The sequence below is a fragment of the Poromitra crassiceps genome, assembly GCF_964638095.1.
Source record: "Poromitra crassiceps genome assembly, chromosome: 9".
NCBI classification, from domain to species: Eukaryota; Metazoa; Chordata; class Actinopteri; order Beryciformes; family Melamphaidae; genus Poromitra; species Poromitra crassiceps.
In genome coordinates this window covers 54,010,198-54,030,509 of record NC_139630.1, presented here as the reverse complement: position 1 = coordinate 54,030,509, position 20,312 = coordinate 54,010,198, and the positions used below count along the sequence as shown (strand labels likewise).

At 45.4% G+C, this 20,312-nt stretch overlaps 1 protein-coding gene across 1 annotated transcript in view; it reads left to right on the top strand.

Moving 5' to 3' along the window:
* Positions 1-19,108, top strand: part of kidins220b (kinase D-interacting substrate 220b) — a gene marked incomplete at its 3' end in the record, with an annotated part of 139,192 nt that extends 120,084 nt beyond the window's left edge. Inside the window, exons 25-31 of the mRNA XM_083643338.1 lie at positions 7,141-7,278; positions 8,672-8,770; positions 9,713-9,934; positions 11,223-11,429; positions 13,849-14,205; positions 15,319-15,414; positions 18,587-19,108. Coding sequence (XP_083499464.1) covers positions 7,141-7,278; positions 8,672-8,770; positions 9,713-9,934; positions 11,223-11,429; positions 13,849-14,205; positions 15,319-15,414; positions 18,587-19,108 — 1,641 coding nt within the window. The remainder of the gene's footprint in view (positions 1-7,140; positions 7,279-8,671; positions 8,771-9,712; positions 9,935-11,222; positions 11,430-13,848; positions 14,206-15,318; positions 15,415-18,586) is intronic.
* Between the last annotated feature and the right edge of the window lie 1,204 nt (positions 19,109-20,312).

Below are 20,312 nucleotides of genomic sequence, written 5' to 3'. Positions count from 1 at the left end.
CCCCCCCAAATATGGTTTCTGTCATTTTAGGTTTATTGTTTATTTAAAATAAATAATAATAATAATTTAGGTAGTTCTTAGCACATTGATGTATGTTCAAGTGTTCATTTTTCAGATAAGTTTGTTTTTAAGTAGTGACAATATAAAAAAGGGGTATGACGTCATGATTGACAGCCGTGACAGCTGCTCTCAAGACACCGCCAGACGGCGGGACGCCTGAGGGGGTGTGTTCCACGGGCTGTCATCCAAGATGGCCACTTGTGGAAACGAGATATTTTGGCTTCACTTTTGCATAGCGGTAGGAAGCTGAGACATGTCGGCCATATTTTACACACTCAGTGGTTGAAAGCTGCGAGGTCGTACAGTACGGAGGAGACGGTCCACTGGAAACTGCAGCCGGTTCCGGTTCTTCCTCTGCTCCCTCTCGCTCTCCGGCCTGGTGCTCTGCAGGCAGATCCTCAGCAGTTTCCCGCCGGGTTTTCGTTTTCATTATTTGCCATAATTTATTATTTATCCCCTCTGTTATATTTCAGTCATTTTTGTCGTGTGCTCCAATAGAGAGCCGCAGGAACGAGTCCGGAGATCATCGATGCTAACACTCCTGGTTCTTCAGACAGTTGTCCCATAGACAGTTGTTTTCGTCTATGGGATTTTTGAATGGGTTTTTGGCGCGATGCTTCTAATAAGGTCTCTGGGCAATGCAAGCTTAATCAAACACGAACCAGTGTTCAGCAGGATAAACTTCACACATGAGGACCACTTTCATGAGTTTTTAAGCTTTTACGTGCCGTTAAAAGGGCGGCTAGCTAGCAAACGGCTAAATGAGACTACAGCGTTGAGTCGACGGGGATATTACAGTATGCGTCAATAACGTCATCACTTCAAAGGACGAACACGGAAATTCTCTTTCCCTCACCTGGTCCAGCTCGGGGTAATCAGTGCACAGCAGCGCACACATCAACAACACTCCAGGTTGAGTGGTGACGTGACGTGGGGAAGCCTATGCGACACTGTGTGTAGTCCTGGATTAGCTTAGCACGAGCTTTTTACTTCTAGGGCTCGCATTTACGCTTCAAAACTCATGAAAGTGGTCCTCATGTGTGAAGATTATCCGGCTGAACACTGGTTCGCGTTTGATTAAGCTTGCGTTGCCCAGAGACCTTATTTGAAGCATCGCGGCGAAAACCCATTCAAAAATCCCATAGGCAGAAACAGTGAAGAACCAGGAAGTCCGGGACTTCCGCATTCCGACTACAAAAATACGTCATCCCTGCGGCTCTCTATTAGATTTTCATTCTGTGAAGGTCACTGTGCGGACGCCTTGGTGTCTCCATGTCGTGCAGTGTGTCGCTGCTGTTGGACGTAAGCCACAAATCATTTTCTCAATAACGAAGAAAGGAATGCTTATTCTCTGATGACTTGAGATTCCACCAGCAAAGTTGACTCGATCTGTCACACCTCTCTGACCCTGCACTCGTTTTAAACCACCTCAAAAACTCCATTCAAGGAAGAGAAAAACAACCAAATTGCAGTCCGACCGCAGCGATGTACTCCGCAATATGAATGTGTTTGATTCATTTGGTGTTGGATTTATTTGGCGAGTTGCCACCCCATTTGTTGCTGTTTCATGTTCAAGCATTTCCATGAACATTCTTCATTTTCTCCCAGCCATACTTCCCCCAACAACTTTACCAGCTTCCACGGCCGTTCGTGGCCGCCTACCCACCCTACCTCCATCCTCCTCCACGCACGTTTGGTAAAAGCTTCTTTCCCAGGGACCTCGGCAGCGGACCTGTAAGTACCTGAGCTCCTCAGCTGTAGGCGTAGCGTAGCACATCTAGACCAGTTCTTGTTCCTGCATTCAGGTCATAAGAGGAAGCCAGGCGATACGAGAAAATACTGTACTGTTTAGGGGTGCACCGATCGATCGGCAAGCAATCTGATTGCCGATATTTCGGCTGATTGCCGATATTGTTTTATATTATTATTATTATTTATTTATTTTGTTTTTATTAAAAAAAGCCCTATCACTAATCAGGCTTTCCAACGATATAAAATACAATGCCAATTGGTATTATTAAAGGGGAGAAATAATCGACCTAAAATAACGTTTCCACACTTTTTTTGAGGAGTTTATATATCGGTAGGGGTGTCACGATACACTCAGTTCACGATACGATACGTATCACGATACTGGGTTCACGATAACGATACGATACGATACGATTTTAACAATATTTTTTTTAACTTGAATAATGACAATATATGACTGGAAAAGTAGTATTTTATTTGAAATGCACAAATACAAAACACGCTGTTGTGGGAAATTGTTATTACAATAACAACTAGAAAAAACATGAGATTGGAGATAAGGCTTATCTTGAAATAGAATGAGTTACACCGTCACTTAGATTTACTTTGAACTAAAAGGTTTCTCAGCAGTATAAATTCTCTTTATGCATCTTCAGTTTTTCTTCAAACTCAAACAACAAGACTTTTCTTAGTCTATTTTTTATGCATCTTCAGTTTTTCCTGTCAAGTAAACAGTTTTGCCAGAAACTCAATTGAATGGTTTCTCTCCTGTATAACTTCTCATGTGTCTCTTCAGAGACTTGTTCAACTGAACTACTTTCCACACATTGAACTTCAACAAACAAAGATGTTTCTTTGTCTATTTTTGGAAAAAAAAAGAAAAAAAAAAAAAAATTCTTTTTTTTTTCTTCACGATATGAGATTTCATCTCAACGATACATATCGTGACGTTTTACTATCGCGAAATTTCGTGGGACGATATATTGTGACACCCCTATATATCGGTGATCGGTGATCGGTAATCGGTGATTGGTCGATGATCGGTTGGGCAGATATTTCCCATAGGCGATCGGCAATCGGTGATCGGTGGCAAAAAACGTGATTGGTGCACCCCTATGTTGGCTCGGCTTTTAGAGAGTAAATGCTACCGAAGATGCTGTTCAGTAATGACACGTTTATGTCATAACAGCTTTTAAAGGGACAGTTAATGCCAAAATCTAAAATACTTACCTGTAGTGTGTACTTACCTGAAAATACTTACCTGTAGTGCTATTGATCAATCTAGGTCGTTTTGGTATTGCCAGGTTTTAGGCTGTAGAGATGTCTGCCTTCTCGCGAGTACAATGGAACCGGATGGCACTCGGCTTGTGGCGCTCTCACCGCGCAGAAGGAAGCGTGCCTCTAACGTTAGCTTAGCTCCTCTACCCTTAGCTAGCTGTAACGTTAGCACGCTTCCTGCTGCGCAGTGACACGGTTGGGAGGAGTAGTTCAGTCGGTAAGAAAAATAGTTCCTACATGAAACTGCTCACAACACAACACGGTCTGTGGGTTAGCAGGATTTCTTGAAAGAGACATTGCTGTTGAGTTATTCAACTGTTTTCTAAAAATGGATCAACATTATTTTTGGCGTGAAACCTTTGATGGGTCAAAGGTCGTCATGTCCCGGTCCCTCAGTCAGATGAGATAGAGGGTATTGTTCCAGGGTGACAGAGAGTTCCCACATTTTCTCAGTTCTTCTGACGCGTGAAAGACAGAGATTATAGATTTTTTCCATGTCTTTGTCTGCTTGTAGTAGACACATGATGTTGACATGTTTATTACATGTTTACGGCATCAATGGGAGAGAGAGAAGTACTTTTGTCAAGAAATACCACACACACACGCACACGCACACACACACACACACACACACACACACACACACACACTTCTCGACTGGTTCCTTCTAAGATAAAGGCTCGCTCCTTCTCCTTCTTCTTCTTCTCCTGTTGAAGATGTCCAGCTCCATGTCTCTGCCTTCCATTTCTTCTTCTGTGGTGTGTAGGACCAGGCAGCGTCAGGAACTTTTCTAACAACCTCGACATCCATATCAATATTTTGTTAGCGATCGCTGTATTTGTTCAATGCAGGGTTTTTCCTGGGAATAGAGGCATTTTTGGTGACCCCCCCTCCCTCCCCCGGAAAAGGTTTTAGCCACCCCCCAAAGGCCTGATATTATAATATTTGAGTTCAGGACAACCCTGATTGCATACCTCAAAATCAAGCATTTGTATCAAGAGAATTTCAAAGTTCAAGTCCCACATTTGTACCTGATTTGAGATCAGAACAACGCTGACTACACACCAACTCAAAATCAAGCTTTTTCTTCTGACAATGACTGATGTTATGTTCAGGATAACCTCTGACTGCACAGTGACCCCAAAGTCAAAATGTACAAACGACAGAAAGCGTGATCGGACCGATGTGCGTAGTCACGCCTCAAAGGCCCGTTTCTGAGCCAGGAAAAACCCCGTCAATGAAATCACATTAATATGGGAGTAAGGAAATTATCTTCTGTTCATTTCAGCTGTTTAATCGGTTTGTTTAGTACAGGCTGAGGCTCCCATATAAACACCAAAGAAACGCGTGGTGTTTCCCTGCCCGGCCCTACTGGTCAGTCATCTCTGTATAGAGAACCCAAGTCCTTTCCCCTGGACCACCATCGGAACTTCGGCCAGGGACAAATAATTGTTTGATCCTGTTTGAATTGTGCAATGAATTACATTATGATGCGTGTCAATTTAAAACATACGTTTTAAGTACAAAAAGCTCCTTGTCATAAGTTTGTCATAAGACTATAATAAATAACAAAATAACGAATAAATATAAATAATAAAAGCAGTGTTTCCCCTACCATTCTACAGGCCTGGCGGGAGCGCCAGGCCAATGGCGCCCCCGCCAGGCCAGAAAAAATATTGCAAAAAAAATAAAGAATATTTTTTTTCTGCTTTCCACAAAATTTAAATAAACCTTTATGGCATATTATTACAATACAACAATACTGTTTTTGACAGTGTTGACAGTACAAAACAATAAGCATTTTGCTTTTAGGAGCATTGTGCCAGCGTGCAGCACTGTTCCAAAACGTGTCAATGTGTGTCGTTGCCTGGGAAACGCACATCCCATAATACAACTGTTCGCATCGCATCCCATAATAGTATGATCATACTTGGGATACCATTGTGAGCATAAATGCGAACAGGTTAGCGGTCGGTCAGGCTATCTTTCGAAATCCCTCCAGGCCTGAAAACATTTCTAGGGGAAACACTGAATAAAAGTATAATACTTATACCAATTACGACCCAGAGCCGCTGAAGCGAAGTCCCTCTTAGATAGCAGTAGTACTATACACAACCTGGAAGGTAGACAGTAAGAAGGGATTTAAACTGGTTTAAGACAGCCTTAGTACAGCGGGGACTAACGTTAACACGATGCCTTTGTGTTTCGTCGACCGTGTGAGTCGCTGGATGAAACAAACACATTAGATAAGAGAGATTTGTGCGTGGAGCATAGCTAAGTTACCTAGCTAGTAGCAAGCAATGTAGACGAGAGATGTAGTTCACTGAGCGGTTTCACACATAACTAAACCTTACTTTACTGTTTTACAACAAACGTCGACTTTCATGACTTGGAAGAATATATTTTAAATGGATAAACATGTATGTAATTCATGACACAATTCAAATGGGATCAAACAGTTATTTTGTCCCTTGTCGTTGGCGACCGTACAAATGTTTTAACCAAATAAGGTCCCATGGGGGACAGTGGAAGGGGAGGGACTTAGGCTCTCTATTGTCCTGATGTTTTCTCTCCACCTGTCTGTCTCTCTCCCTGTCTGTCTGTATGTCTGTCTGTCTGCCTGTCTGTCTCACCCTGTCTGTCTCACCCTGTGTGTGTGTCTGTCTGTCTCACCCTGTCTGTCTATCTATCTGTATGTCTCTCACCCTGTCTGTCTGTCTGTCTGTCTGTCTGTCTGTCTGTCTGTCTGTCTGTCTCACCCTGTCTGTCTATCTATCTTTATGTCTCTCACCCTGTCTGTCTGTCTGTCTGCCTGCCTGCCTGTCTGTATCTCTGTCTGTCTCTGTCCCTGTCTGTCTGTCTGTCTCTCCTCTCATAGCACTATAAGGTTTCATCTTTGAAAAGGAAGCAGGTATTGAACTCTTTCCACTCAAACTCGTTGCTTTACTTCCCCTTCGTCCGTGCTGCCTTCTTCCTGCCGGCTGCTGCACTAACTCCCTTCTGAAGTCTCCTGACTACTACAAATCCCAGCATGCACCTTGGAATGACTAGCCTGTAGCTCGAAAAAACAATAGCTATCCCAGAATGTCCTTTAACAAAGAGAAGATATTTCATCTGCTCAGAGGGAAGCTGTTTGCTGTGATGTGTGGGGTTTCTCTGAGCTGTTTGCTGTGATGTGTGGGGTTTCCCTGAGCTGTTTGCTGTGACTTGTGTGGTTTCTCTGAGCTGTTTGCTGTGACGTGTCTTTGGTTTCCCTGAGCTGTTTGCTGTGACGTGTCTTTGGTTTCCCTGAGCCGTTCAGAAGTTTCCATTTTTGTTTTGACCTTTGACCTCTTCCCCAAAACCCCTCGCTTACCAACTCAACTTCTGCCAAAATGTCAATCGTCCCCACTCACCACACAGATGCTCCACTCCCTTTTGCACTGCTAAGAGTAGCCATCTTAGCTGCTGATTCAATATTGAAAAATGGGGGGTTAATTATGTATATTATGTGTGTGAGAGAATACACACACATAATACATACATACTGTAACATGCATGTATATGCATGTATGTACCGTATGTATGTATATATGTATGCATATACTGTACATACATACATGCATGTACAGTATATGCATGTATGTATGTATGTATGTATATATGTATGCATATACTGTACATACATGCATGTATATGCATACATACATACATACATACATACATACATACATACATACATACATACATAAATACAGTACAGTATGTATTGCGTCACCATGCGTTTGTCATGGTGGAAGAAAAAGTTCCTACTACATGGTCCTCAAGCTTCTAAATCAATGAGTAGCTCCAGGCTATAGTTGCAGTTGCTAGAGGCTAATGCTAATTGGTACATGCTAGACAGTCCATCATGACATGAATATTATGCTAAGAGCTTTATGCTAAATATTCCAATTTGTGTATAGCGTCAATGCCAACCACTGTACCAACTAGCCTGCGCACACAAACCAGTTGCTAGCCTAATGTATGTGGTGTGTTGTGGGACTTGAACCCGTGTTGTGTGTCCGTCAGGGCTCGGCCTCGGTGGTGTCCGGCATGCCGCCCGTCCTGCTCAGCTCCATGACCACGGACGCCGTGTGCGAGCGCGTGAGACAGATCGACGGCATCGACCAAAGCATGATGTCACAGTACACCTCCACTATCAAGAAGGTACACACACACACACACACACACACGCACACACACACACACACACACACACAAACTTGATAGATTTACTGTATCAAGTTTTTACCTTTTTACTTACTACTATGTATCAATTATTTGACAGAAAAACAACAACGATTTTATTGATTTGAAAATGATTTCCTTCCTCCTTGCCGGCGGGGCATTGCAGTTAATTGGACACACCTGGAAACAATGAAAAGGGTTTTGCTAACCAGCGTGTTGCTTGGACATGCTGCTACATGTAACACACCAGCTGCGTAGAGACCACATAACGTTACCTGGATTCCTGTGAGATGTTTCTAATGAAGAAAGCAATAGACCAAATCACCGTGACGTCACCATGTAAACAAATTTACTTCCGGGTACCACTTGGGGAAGGCGGCAGGTTTAAATGTGCGTGTTGTCAAATAAATGCTGTCAAACCCTCTCGTTGTTTTCGGCCGACTACTTTCAATTTAAATGGTTAAACGGTTGGTAAACATGCTTGTCCGACGTATCTAGCCTTTCTTCTGTGTTTGTTTTATGTAGTGTTAGCTAGCTAATAACGTGTGTTTGTCTGTCAAACTCGCTGTTTTTTTACGTTACAGACAGAGTAACCTCGCGTCACCAGGCTCTTCTCGGCGAGAAAGAGCCTGGTACAGACAGAGCTACTGACGCCACGTCAATTTAATTTAGCTTCAAGTCTACTCTAGTCTGGTCCAACAGGTAAATTAGCTAGTCTGGTCTCCACTAACGTTAGTGAAAGTGTTGTTATGAATGATATTAAACAACAACACAACACGGACGAACCATTTTTGTCTTCTTTGTCTGTTTTTGTCTTCAACACGTCAGTTTGTGCCGTCCACCGCCATTATAATGTGTGGACCTCAGGGGTACCCGGAAGTAAATGTAAACATCCCGCTGATTTGGTCTATAGTATCCGAGAGAGGTGTTTTTGGTCGGCTAACGTTACTTAGCCATTGTAACAGGCTCTTGCTACAGTAGCTAATCACTTTTTTGCCACAGGATGTCACAAATGCTTGTTAAATTGACTGGATTCCTTTGTGCGGATTGACATGACTGGTGTGTGCATGGGTCCCGTCTAATATACTAGCAGCGGTGTGTTATTAACCAATCAGAATTGTGTATTCAACAAGGCCATATAATACGTTACTGGAAAACAAATAATGTAATACTCAATTCTTAAACGGACATATTTTAGGTGCATAGTACTCTTCAATGTGAAACTCAAATATATTTGATTAGTTGAAAATGTGATGAATGAAAATGATCCCACTCCACTGAAAGATGTATTCACTTTACTACAGACTACAGTAAATAAGTTTGAGTTTCTGCAGTGTGCGAGTCAGTGTGTGTTTGTGTGTTTTGGTGGCAGGCGAACGTTAACGGCAGAGTGCTGACGCAGTGCAACATCGACGAGCTGAAGAAGGAGATGAGCATGAACTTTGGAGACTGGCAGCTGTTCAGAGCCACGGTGAGTCCAGACGAGGTGCAAACCCAGGAATGCAGAGAACACACACTTGTGTTCTTGGGGACAACGTTCTTGCTCGTGGTTCTTGGAAGAACAAGGTCACGAGCCCACAGAACGACTTTCATGGTTTGAGACAATGTGTTCTTGCTGCTACTGTATTGCGCAATAGTCCCAGCACAGAGCTCCAAAATAATAAAAGTGTATATAGAAGAGTCGCAACATCTCCATTCACTCCAATGGACCAAGTTTTTTTACTCTCAAGAGTTCCATGAAGTAAGGTCCTGGATTAAGCAGCACTGTCGAGTTGCAGCAAAATGGACAGTTTGTGTTGTACTCTGAAAGTTTTTGTATTTTTTAGAATAAAATTGTACATGATCAGCTTTATTTTAGCATGCAAAAGTAGCGCGAGTCCCCTTCCTGGCTGTTCATTGGCTAATGAGTCACGCATTTTGGTCCTCCGCTGACGCCACTCTCTCTCTAAATTGCTCTGGGCCTCCCTATCTGCTGCTTTCTGTTCCTTTTGTTGAATGCCGAAATGAATGCTGGGATATTTGTGTTGACAAGTGCATAGAAGTTACCAACTGATGCATCCTCGGAGTCAAATGTGCTTGTCAAGAGCACTTCGGTCATTTGAACTGTTCTTGGCGACATGCGAACTTGTGTGTATGGGGACAACCCCTGATGATGTTTTTCACAAGGACACGCACAGACAAGAACGCAGATTGAGAAAGGCCCAAAATAAAAGTTGCTAATGGGGTCGATGTAGGTCACCTGACATTCTTTATCGTCACATCTATAGTGCAAAGCACTGTGGGATATCATCTGCAGGGTAGCGGACTCTCTCGAAGTCTGGATAGAAAGCCCCAAAAGTCAACAGAGCCCCTTCCAAACGTCATTCAAACTCAACTATTATTCCCGTTTAAACCCGGCTCCCTCTCTGTGCAGGTGCTGGACCTGCGTCAGCTGGAGAGCCAGGTTCTCCACGAGGAGACGGGCAGTGAGCAGGGCAGCATGGTGGCGGGACACGCCGAGGTGGGCAGGCGTGCCGTGGCTCCGCCCCTCGCCGGTGCCGACGCCTCGCCCATGTACAGCTTCAACCTGAGCTTCGAGGAGCTGAGCAACGTGGGCCTGGACGAGCCTCCCAGACACAGCAACCTGCAGTGGATGGTGGGCAACGAGCCGTACACCCACGTACGATCGTTGAACTTTGACCTTGACACCGCCTGTTTTTGGCTGCTGTGGCATTTTTTTTGGTGATGTAATCGACAGAGCTCGTTAAGAGAGCTCGTTAGAGAGCTCGTTAGAGACGGCTTTCACGGAATTGTGTGAGGCTGTGGTTTACAGTGAATTTACAATGGCTAAGAGGTGTCGCGGCATGTTGCCATGGACACCTCTTAGCTGTTGTAAAATCACTGTAAAATCACTGCGTATTGTTTAATTTGAATCTTATTTCCTGTCAGCTACTGTATTGTATTAGCAAACACTGCAACAGGAAGTAAGCAAGGGGCAATTTACAATGTTTGTGTTGTCAAGTTAAAACCGTTTTATTGCCACAGGAGGTAATCAGATTACATACGAGGAATGTGACTTACTGGAAGTATGCAGTGTAGCGGTCGACATCAATAATCAGATGACAAATCAAGAGATACATTTTCTTAAAATGAAAAGTGCAGTTCAATATATACAATATCCACACGAATTAGAAGGTCCTGAGTGATAAATAGAAATTACAAAAGGTGCACGGTGTGAGTTAAAGAGAATAGAATTAAAAGAAATAACTAGACAAAATAAGTAGAGATAACTTAATTTGGGGGTATTTTTTATGTCTACTTAATTTAAGTATTGTGATTTGAGAAAATTCTACGACCCTTTGGTTTATGAAAGCTTTTAAGAGCCAATTGAAGATTTTGGCCACCAATTGGCAGTGGTGGCCTAAAGGTAAGAGAAGGGAGCTGGTGACCAGAAGGTCGTAGGTTCAATCCCCTGGACTGGCAGGGTGGGGAAAGTGGAAAAAGCAGTGTTTGCCCCTCCCTCATTACCATCACTGAGGTGCCCTTGAGCAAGGCTCTTAACCCCAACCGCTCCAGTGGAGCTGCTCAGTGGCCAGCTGACCAGACTGTGGTTGAATGTTCATTGATAACGTTTGCATGATACAATTCCCAATAAAGAAAATAAAGGAAGGAACCTTCAGGTGAGTCACAGTGTCAAAGGTAGCAGACAGCCGTAGGAAGACGAGGGAGAAGCTGTAGTGCGATCCTCAAGCCAGCTGAGACCTTACACAGGAAGTTACCTTGTTAACTCTCCTAGGAAGTGACCTCGTTAACTCTCCTAGAGGAAGTGACCTGGTTAACTCTCCTAGAGGAAGTGACCTGGTTAACTCTCCTAGAGGAAGTGACCCGGTTAACTCTCCTAACGGGAGTGAGCTCATTAACTCTGCCCTCCCCCTCCCCCTCAGGCCCCCCGCACCGCCAGCATGACCAGCCTGAACTCCCAGGAGTCCTCCAATGACATCTGCAAGTTGACGGACAAGCAGCAGTCCGAGTACCGCGATGCCTACCAGGAGTACATCGGCCAGATGGCCCAGCTGGACATGGCCGGGGGCGGGGGGGAGAAGCCCGTCCAGCCGCAGCCGGGCCAGTTCATGACCCCGGCATCCGACAAGGTGAGATGGTGTGAGGCCAACATCCCCAGACTTAATGACCCTCTAAAGTCATGTTTTAAAATGTATATGAAATACTCAACTTTGAATAGAAATATATATATTTTTCCACACAAATCTTTTTAAATTATCTTGTTAAAATCCTTAAAATGACTCCCAACCCCCCCCCCCATTTCCCTCAAGACCTCCTAAAGGAAAAAATCAGTTTTTCTTCTTGTTCCTACAGTTGGATGTTCAAGCTTCACTGTGCAGAATGATGGTGAGCAGAGTTTGACACTAGAAGGCTGTTTTCACAATCGTTTGCTGAACATGGAAAGTTTCTCTGAGCTCACTGAAAAGGCCGTTTTCAACCAGCATGATTTGTGACATCACGAATACTGGAGCGAATCCATGTCCAGTATTCAGCAGTTAAAGCCTGTCTTTGTATGCTGTGATTGGCTAGTTATGTTCTAGAACTTCTAGAACCCTGTTTCGTTCTTTTGGAATGTTTAATGAGGCAGAAGGAGGGGAAGTCATTGTAAAGATTAAAAAGAAGACAATTTAACTTTTTCTATCAGACACAAATTATGATTCAAATTAGAGTATTTTATATACATCTTAAAACGTGACTTTAGGGGGTCTTTAAAAAATTCCAATGCAACCAATCAGGTTTATCTAGAATATAACTAGCCAATCACAGCATACAAACAAGGGCTTTAACTACTGAATACTGGACAAGGATTGGTTCCAGTATCCGTGATGTAACGAGTCGTGCTCGTAGAAAACAGCCTTTTCAGTGAGCTCAGAGAAACTTTCCACTTTCAGCAGACGATTGTGAAAACTGTCTTCTAATGACAAACTCTGCACAGACATCATTCTGCACAGTGAAGCTCAAACATCTCAACTGAAGGAACGAGAAGAAAAACGGATTTTTGACTTCATGCGGTTGTTGATTTGAGTAAGATGGTCAAGTTGTAGACACCATCTCCTCCTTCCGGTTCCTTGGGACTACTATCCATGAATCCCGGTCATGAGATCTTAACACCAGTCTCATAGTCGGTACACCCCACCAGCGACTCTACTTCCTGCGGCAGCTGAAGAAGTAGTCAGAAAGCCACGACCCACAGTCCTATAGATCTGTAATTGAGAGTGTTTCCTGTCTGGTCTGGTGACGCAACTACTCCGACTCGGCTTGAAAAGGTGATAGGCAGAGCATTTAAAACCATTGGTTGTAGCCTTCCCTCATTTGCATCATGAAGGCTAAAAATAGGCTCGTTTGAGATGAGCAAATTCTGCGCAGATTCGACCAGCGCCTTGCTTGCCCCGTTGCATGATGGTTAGAAAGTTGTCCGACTTGCTCCGTCCTGCCCGACTGCGTGAGTCACGTGACTCTCGCGAGAGCGAGGCGGGCGCAGATTTGGAGCGAGGCGCCGCAGTTGCTCCCCACCAACTGCGCCCGACTGTGGATGACAGAGGATGACGAGAAAGTGTAGAAACTTCAATTTTATATCTATTCCAAGCTGTCACTCCATATTTTACATAAATACCACCTGGAATGCCTACATTAAAATAAAAATAAGGAATCTGAAGGGCTGTGTTATTTGAGCAGTGAGTGTGGGTGGCGCTAATGCATGTTTTAATTGGTTTACAAACCGCTGTTAAACCAAACTGTAGAAGAAGAAAAGCAGCAGTTAGTGCCGTCGGGGGTGTTCGACTTGTTGACGCCTCGCCTGACTGTGCTCGCCTGCTCTCGTCTGCTTTCCAGGCGAGGCGGCAGTCATCTCAAACGAGCCTAATATCACCACAGATCCCTGTCATCCGGCATGTGACCTCTTCAATCTCCTCCCATCAGGTGAAGATACAGGAGCATTAAGTGTAGAACATCTCTGGTCAGCTGTAGCACCTACCTCCAAGCCATCAGGCATCTGAACTTGCACTGAATTATCTCTATATACTTAACTTAGCACTTTAACACAGCATACACTTTACTATGTGCTAGATACTGGGCGGGGGGGTATTATGTCATAAATGTAAATCCTCTGTGTGGTATATATTGCTGTCTACTGTATGTGTATATTGTATGGTGCTATAGCAGGGAAACTCAACTTGCTTTGTCCGGGGGCCACTTTTGTATAATGATCGGAGGCTAGGGGCCAGTTAATAAACAAACAAACAAACATTCATATTCTTTTTTCTGTAGGCTACAGTAGCGGATTGTAGGTTTTTGGGGGTAGTCAGCCAGAGTTTAGTCTGACAATTTTGTGGAAAATGGTCGTGGGGCCACTCTGCACCCTATCGCGGGCCCGCATCTGGCCCCCCGGGGCCGCGAGTTTGAGTATCACTGTGCGATAGTATTGTTGTAAAAGAGTGAACCAAGGTAGATTCCTATCAACTATATTGACGTGGCAATAAATGATCAAATCTTCAATCTTGAATTTGGAAGACCAAGGAGGGTGGGGATCAGGACGGCCGCAAACCCTACGCCAAGAGGAGCGCCGCCAAGCCCGCCGCGCCCGACACCGCCGACTTCGCCTCCAACGCCGAAGCTCTGGACCCGATCACGGAGGAGGACGAGAAGGCCGACCACGGCTCCTCCAAGTCCCTGCTGACCCGTAAGTCCTCGGCAGGGCTGTTCCAGGGCGCCGCTGACCTGAAGCTGAAGGCTGCTGGAGGGCAGCAGCGCTACCAGAAGCTGACCAGCGACGACGACGAGTCCGAGGAGTCGGACAACGCTCCTCTGCTGAAAGACGCGAAGAAGGCAGCGGAGGCCAAACTCCCTGGAGGCTCGCTGGCCCTGAAGGTAAGGCACGCACACTTAATCGTATACTGGTTGACAGTGTCACCGGGCCGTTTCTTTAACTCATTGAGTGCCATTGACGACGCCTGTCGTCAATGTAAATAGTGACGTAGAGTGCCAATGACGATAGCTGTCGTCAATTGCCTTTTTTGACGGTGGGACGTGGATCAAAGCCTTATGTATGTCCTGTACAAATATTGTAGCTATTGAAGCTGTATAACCTATTTTACGGACTCATCAGGTGGCGACAGTGCTCTCCAGATTAGAGAAAGGTCCGGAAAACAGCCTGAAAAAGCCCCGTGATCAAAGAGAAACCGCTCATGCTGCAGCCCAGAGCCATGTAGATTGCTCTGGCTGCAGCTGACGGTGCCTGCGAACAGCAGTCAATCCGCTCCCACAACTGAGCCCCTCTGCATCTGTCTGTCTGTCAGCATAGTTTCTCCACATGATTAGCCGCTAGAAAAGCAGCAGCCGACACTGAAAAGCCAAACCTTTCCCTGCAGTCCGGTGTGGCTTTTCCGTGTCGCGCTGCCTGGGAGGCGGCGCACAAAAAGCACTCCGAAAATAGACGCTGGGTGCGTGAGGCTGTGTGTTACTAGTGTGGGGAGGAGTTTGCAGCTGAGGGGGGGAGAGGGGGGTGGGACACGCAGGGCAGCACACAACTACACCACGTCACTACATCAGAAAATATTAGCTAGAGTCAGTGAATGTGCTTGAAATGCTTCATTTCACAAAAGGCTGAATATCTCAGCTTCTAGATGGAAATGCCTGTTTTTGCTGTTTTTGACCTATCTTCTCCGGCTGATAACTAAAGAACGGAAAATGGTATCAATAAACTTTTTTTTGCTAATGATACAATAGAGTCTCCTTGTTCTTTTTGCGTGTTCGGTGTTTACATAGTAATATCACACAATATTCTGTGGGCCTCGAGAAATCACTGAAAACGCTCTGAAACTCTGGCACTGGGAGCGTCCGTTCTCCAAAAGTGGCTGGCACTCAATGAGTTAATATGAATTTGATCTTTTTCACTTTGTCTCAATGCTTTGAATGTAACACTTTGAATTGCCTTGTTGCTGAAATGTGCTGATATACAAATAAGTTGCCTTTGCCTTGAAGGGGAAGGACTACCTGTCCGATGCCATGCTGGACAAGAAGGACTCGTCCGACTCGGGCGTACGCTCCAACGAGAGCTCGCCCAACCACTCACTGCAGGTACGTACGCTCCAACGAGAGCTCGCCCAACCACTCACTGCAGGTACGCTCCAACGAGAGCTCTCCCAACCACTCACTGCAGGTACGCTCCAACGAGAGCTCGCCCAACCACTCACTGCAGGTACGCTCCAACGAGAGCTCGCCCAACCACTCACTGCAGGTACGCTCCAACGAGAGCTCGCCCAACCACTCACTGCAGGTACGCTCCAACGAGAGCTCGCCCAACCACTCACTGCAGGTACGCTCCAACGAGAGCTCGCCCAACCACTCACTGCAGGTACGCTCCAACGAGAGCTCGCCCAACCACTCACTGCAGGTACGCTCCAACGAGAGCTCGCCCAACCACTCACTGCAGGTACGTACGCTCCAACGAGAGCTCGCCCAACCACTCACTGCAGGTACGTACTCTCCAACGAGAGCTCGCCCAACCACTCACTGCAGGTACGTACGCTCCAACGAGAGCTCGCCCAACCACTCACTGCAGGTACGTACGCTCCAACGAGAGCTCGCCCAACCACTCACTGCAGGTACGCTCCAACGAGAGCTCGCCCAACCACTCACTGCAGGTAGAGCAACACTCATCTGCACCTGTCTTACTTTCTTTCAAATGTGACTTTAGTCCAGTGTTTTATACTTGTCTTATTCCATTTAGCCCTTTAATGAACTTTATATTTTTTTTAATTATTCTTCAGTTATCCATTAAATTGGCGATAGCAGTCTGCAAGTGAAGGCAATTATGAAATATGATATCAAGTAGGCTAGATACATGTGCTGTATGTTGTGTTACATTTACACCCAGCCCTTTGAGGGCAACCATAATGCTGATGTGGCTCAGGATGAAATTGAGTTTGGAAGCCCTGCTCCAGGTGTTGTGAATGAGCAGGTTCCCATTCTGCTTCTGCCCCAGCAGACAAAGGGATTTGCTATAAAGGAGGCTCTCTTTCTGCCTCTCTCCTTACCACGTCTGAGCAACGTCATCACCCTTTTCCTCAAGATGGCCGGCAGCCCTGCCAAGGGGGTCGGTGCTGCTCGCCGGCTTCCTCGTGCTGCTTTTTGAGGGACTTACGTCGACAGATATTGTGGACCTTCACTGCCCTTTGGTTCATGGCCTCTTCTCCTCTGCACCAAACCTCTCCAGGCCCAGACTGGTGATGATGATGGTTCTTGTGATCACCTGCAGCCCTCTGATCCACTTCTCCTTCGCAGACGTTTCGAGCACCTTATCGCCGTCCTCTTGAACAGCTTCCAAAACGGCTCTCTTGCAGGCCTGTGCCCCATTTAGACCTTCCCCAGTAAGGACGCGATATTTGTTTTTGGATGATGGCGAAGGCTATGCGAAGGCATAACCCGCCCCTCTCTGCCTCTGATTGGCCTAGCGTCAAACTTCCAACCAAACACATTCGCTTGGCTATCCTGCATTACATCTCTTTCTACACTGTGGTCAGACCGTCAGAATCAGACAGACAGCAGTTACGCTTGCTAGTTCCCTGTAAATAACCCTGTTTTATATCACCCTTGATCAATTCGTGTGTCTATAGGCTATATACGTGCACTGCCAAGAGTAGCGGCAGCATCATAAACCATAGACTATATTAAAAACATAAACACACTGGCGTCTTTCATGCAGGCTAGCAAGCGTAACTGCTGTCTGTCTGAGTCTGACCCATTGAGTCTGACGGTCTGACCACAGACTGTAACAGAGATGTAATGCAGGATAGCCAAGCGAATGTGTTTGGATGGAAGTTTGACGCTAGGCCAATCAGAGGCAGAGAGGGGCGGGTTATGCCGTCGCATAGCCTTCGCCATCATCCAAAAAAAATATCGCCAGAGGGACTGGTAGTGCTGCACGGAGGCTCTGGGTTCTGAGGGGGTTTTTCCGTCCTGGCTCCTCCTCCTGCCTCTCACCAGATAGGGTACCTGTGCGTTTGCAAAACGACCTCTTCCTCCAAACATTCCCTCCGGGCCTGGTGAATCTTGAGTCCCCCCGGCTGTTCATGCAGAATTTCCCACATCTGCATAGCCGTTTGTCAGTTGCCAAATTTTGTCAGCTTTGGTCCGTCAGATTGGGGTTCTTCTCATTCTCTTGCACTCATGGGCTCCCTTGGGGGTATTTCTCCATGAGTCAATCTGTCGTTTGATTTTGGGTTTCCTCCTCTCAGAGGAGGTGGTTTGGGTCCCCGCTGTCTTTCCAAGCCGTCCGTAGTCACCAATCTCTTCCTGCTCATCAATCAGTCCGTTCCTGCTCGCCACTGGTTTCGCCAGCATAGCGATTCTTGAAATAGCTCTTCTGCTGCACCTGAACACCTCCATTACTGATGTAATGTGATGTAATGTGCAATAAAAATAAACAAAAACAAATATCATTTAAAACCTATTGAACAGCTATATTACAGAGCCATCAAGGCATTTGCTAGAAAACCTTTGTCATACCACCACTGTAACATTCTGGAACAACATCAATTCCTGAGCTTTGAAAATCTCAAGGTCTTAAACAGTGCCTGTTTCTTCTTCAAATGCCTACATGGACTAGCTCCCCCTCCGCTACAGGAATTAATCCAAAAAAATAGACTCACTGGACTCGGCACTAGATCAGACACCAGAGGTGATTGTAAGGTCCATCGCAGAATGACCACGTTTGGTCAAAATGTCCTATCGGTAAAAGGCAGCCAAATATGGAATAGTCTCCCCGTCTCCATAAGGGACAGCCCCACCCTTGCCACTTTTAAAGGTGGACTTAAAAAATGGCTGAAAACAAACCAGTCATGTGTCCACAGGTAGTATGTTTTTCTTCTCTTTTTGTGTGTATTATTATTATGTATTTTTATTTTTCAAAGTGTAATTGCTGCCATGTATTTTAGAGTGTTCTGTTGCTACTCATGTTTTATGTAGTTTTAGAGTGTACTGCTGCTACCTATGTTTTATGTATGTTTTTATTATGTTCTACGTTTTACGCTCTATGTTTTTTGTGTTTTATGTTTTATGGGACAACGGATGGAAATTAGCCTCGTGCTAAATCCGGCAATTTTTACACTTTTACTATGTTCCAGGTTTTACTATCTGTTTCTGTGGTTTCTGTGTTCATTAATTTTGCACTGTCCCATCCAAATAAACGAATAAAATAAATAAATAAAAATAAATAAATTTATACAAATAAACCTGCCTTGCCTTGCAGGATGAGGAGGCTGACCTGTCTCAGCTGGAGCGGCCTGACCTGATTGAGCTGGATGGGGAGAGCCAGGCCAGGAAGCAGCCGGGCCTTCCCAGCAGCCTCAGCGGCCTGGCGGACCCGGCACTCGCCCGCATGTCCATCTGCTCGGAGGACCAGTGCAGCCTGCTGGCCAGCAGCCCCGAGGAGAGCTGGCCTTCCTCCAAGAGCTTCAACCTGAACCGTACGCCCAGCAACGTCACGCTCAACAACAACACCAACAACGCCCAGCCGGGGAACCGCACCCGCACGCAGGGAGAGGGCTCCAACCCCACCCCCACCCCCACCTCCTCCTCCTCCTCCTCCACCAGCGATGTCATCATTTCCCCAGGCTCCGGCACCACCGGCGGCGCCAAGCCGGGGCCGCACAACGAGAACGTGCGCGTGGTTCACCTGAAGAGGGGGCTGAATCCCGGAGACCCGCCGGAGATCTGCACCGTGTCGTCCGACACCGTGACCTTCGGAGAGGAGCGGGAGAGCATCCTGTGACGCTTTCCCGCTGACCCCTGAGTCCCGCCTCCACCAGGAAGCTCTCTTCAAGCAGCAGCACCACCAATCAGAAGCCTGTAGGAAGTGCAGGCTCTCTGGTTGATGCTAAACGACGCTCATTTGCTAAAAGATTAAATATTTCTAACTTCTGCCCCTCTAGAGGTGATGATGCACACACAGGCACATTTTTGAATATTTTCTCATTGACAACAATGCATCAGCAGGACACCAAGGTTTCAACATGAACCAATCAGAGACAAGAAAATGTGTCAGGTGACCTGTCCTCAGCCCAAAGTTTTGATGATGCTCCAACTGCAGACTGTCAGAAATCTGTCGCGTCGTGAGGTGATGCACTTTATCAGATGGCCTCTAGAAGGTGTCTTTGACTACAAAAAAATATTATAGTAATAATAATAATAATAATAATAATGATAAAGTAAACATTTTACATTCCACAATTTATCTTTATTTATATTGTACCTTTGAAAACAGTTTACAGAGTGCTTTTGACTGTCAAAATAAAAGCACAATACTCAAAAGCAGTGGAACAGAGAATAAGACAGAGAAAGCAACATTAAAATCATTACTATAGATACAAACCAAAATAAATACTGAGGATAAAATGAAATAAAAAATAAGATAAAAAGATGACATGAAAGCATGTCTATAACAATGGGTTTAAGTCACATATTTGTCAGTTGATAAAGTTGTCCTTAATGTCCTGTGTATAATCAGATTAAGAGCTAAAGCACACGGCGGCGCTGTCGATAACACTAAACTGCTTTTCATTTAAAAACAAAGTATTAAACCAGAATTGAAGAGAGGCTCCTGGTGGAAACATAATCTCTGTCTGTTCTGTGGTTTACGTGTCAGTTTACAGTACATGTCACTTTACGTGTCGTTGGTTCAGTAGGATTAATGCATGGTTTAGACTTTAGGCACTAGCTGCTGTAGACGAGTCACTTATTGTAACGTGTGTGTCGTGGTTTAGTCGGCTCCAGGAGTCAACAGCTTGGCGTCAGTTTGCTGCAAATAATGAAATTGGTTTTTCAGCAAGTCGTTAAAAAAAATGTCATCCCAAAAGAGAGCTGAGCTTTAGCACTCTGCCAGCTTCTCTGCCAGCTTCCACTTTGCTGTGTGTCAGTGCGGATACAAAACAAAGTGACAGGTCACAGGTGCAAGTCCAACCCATATTCTCATTCAA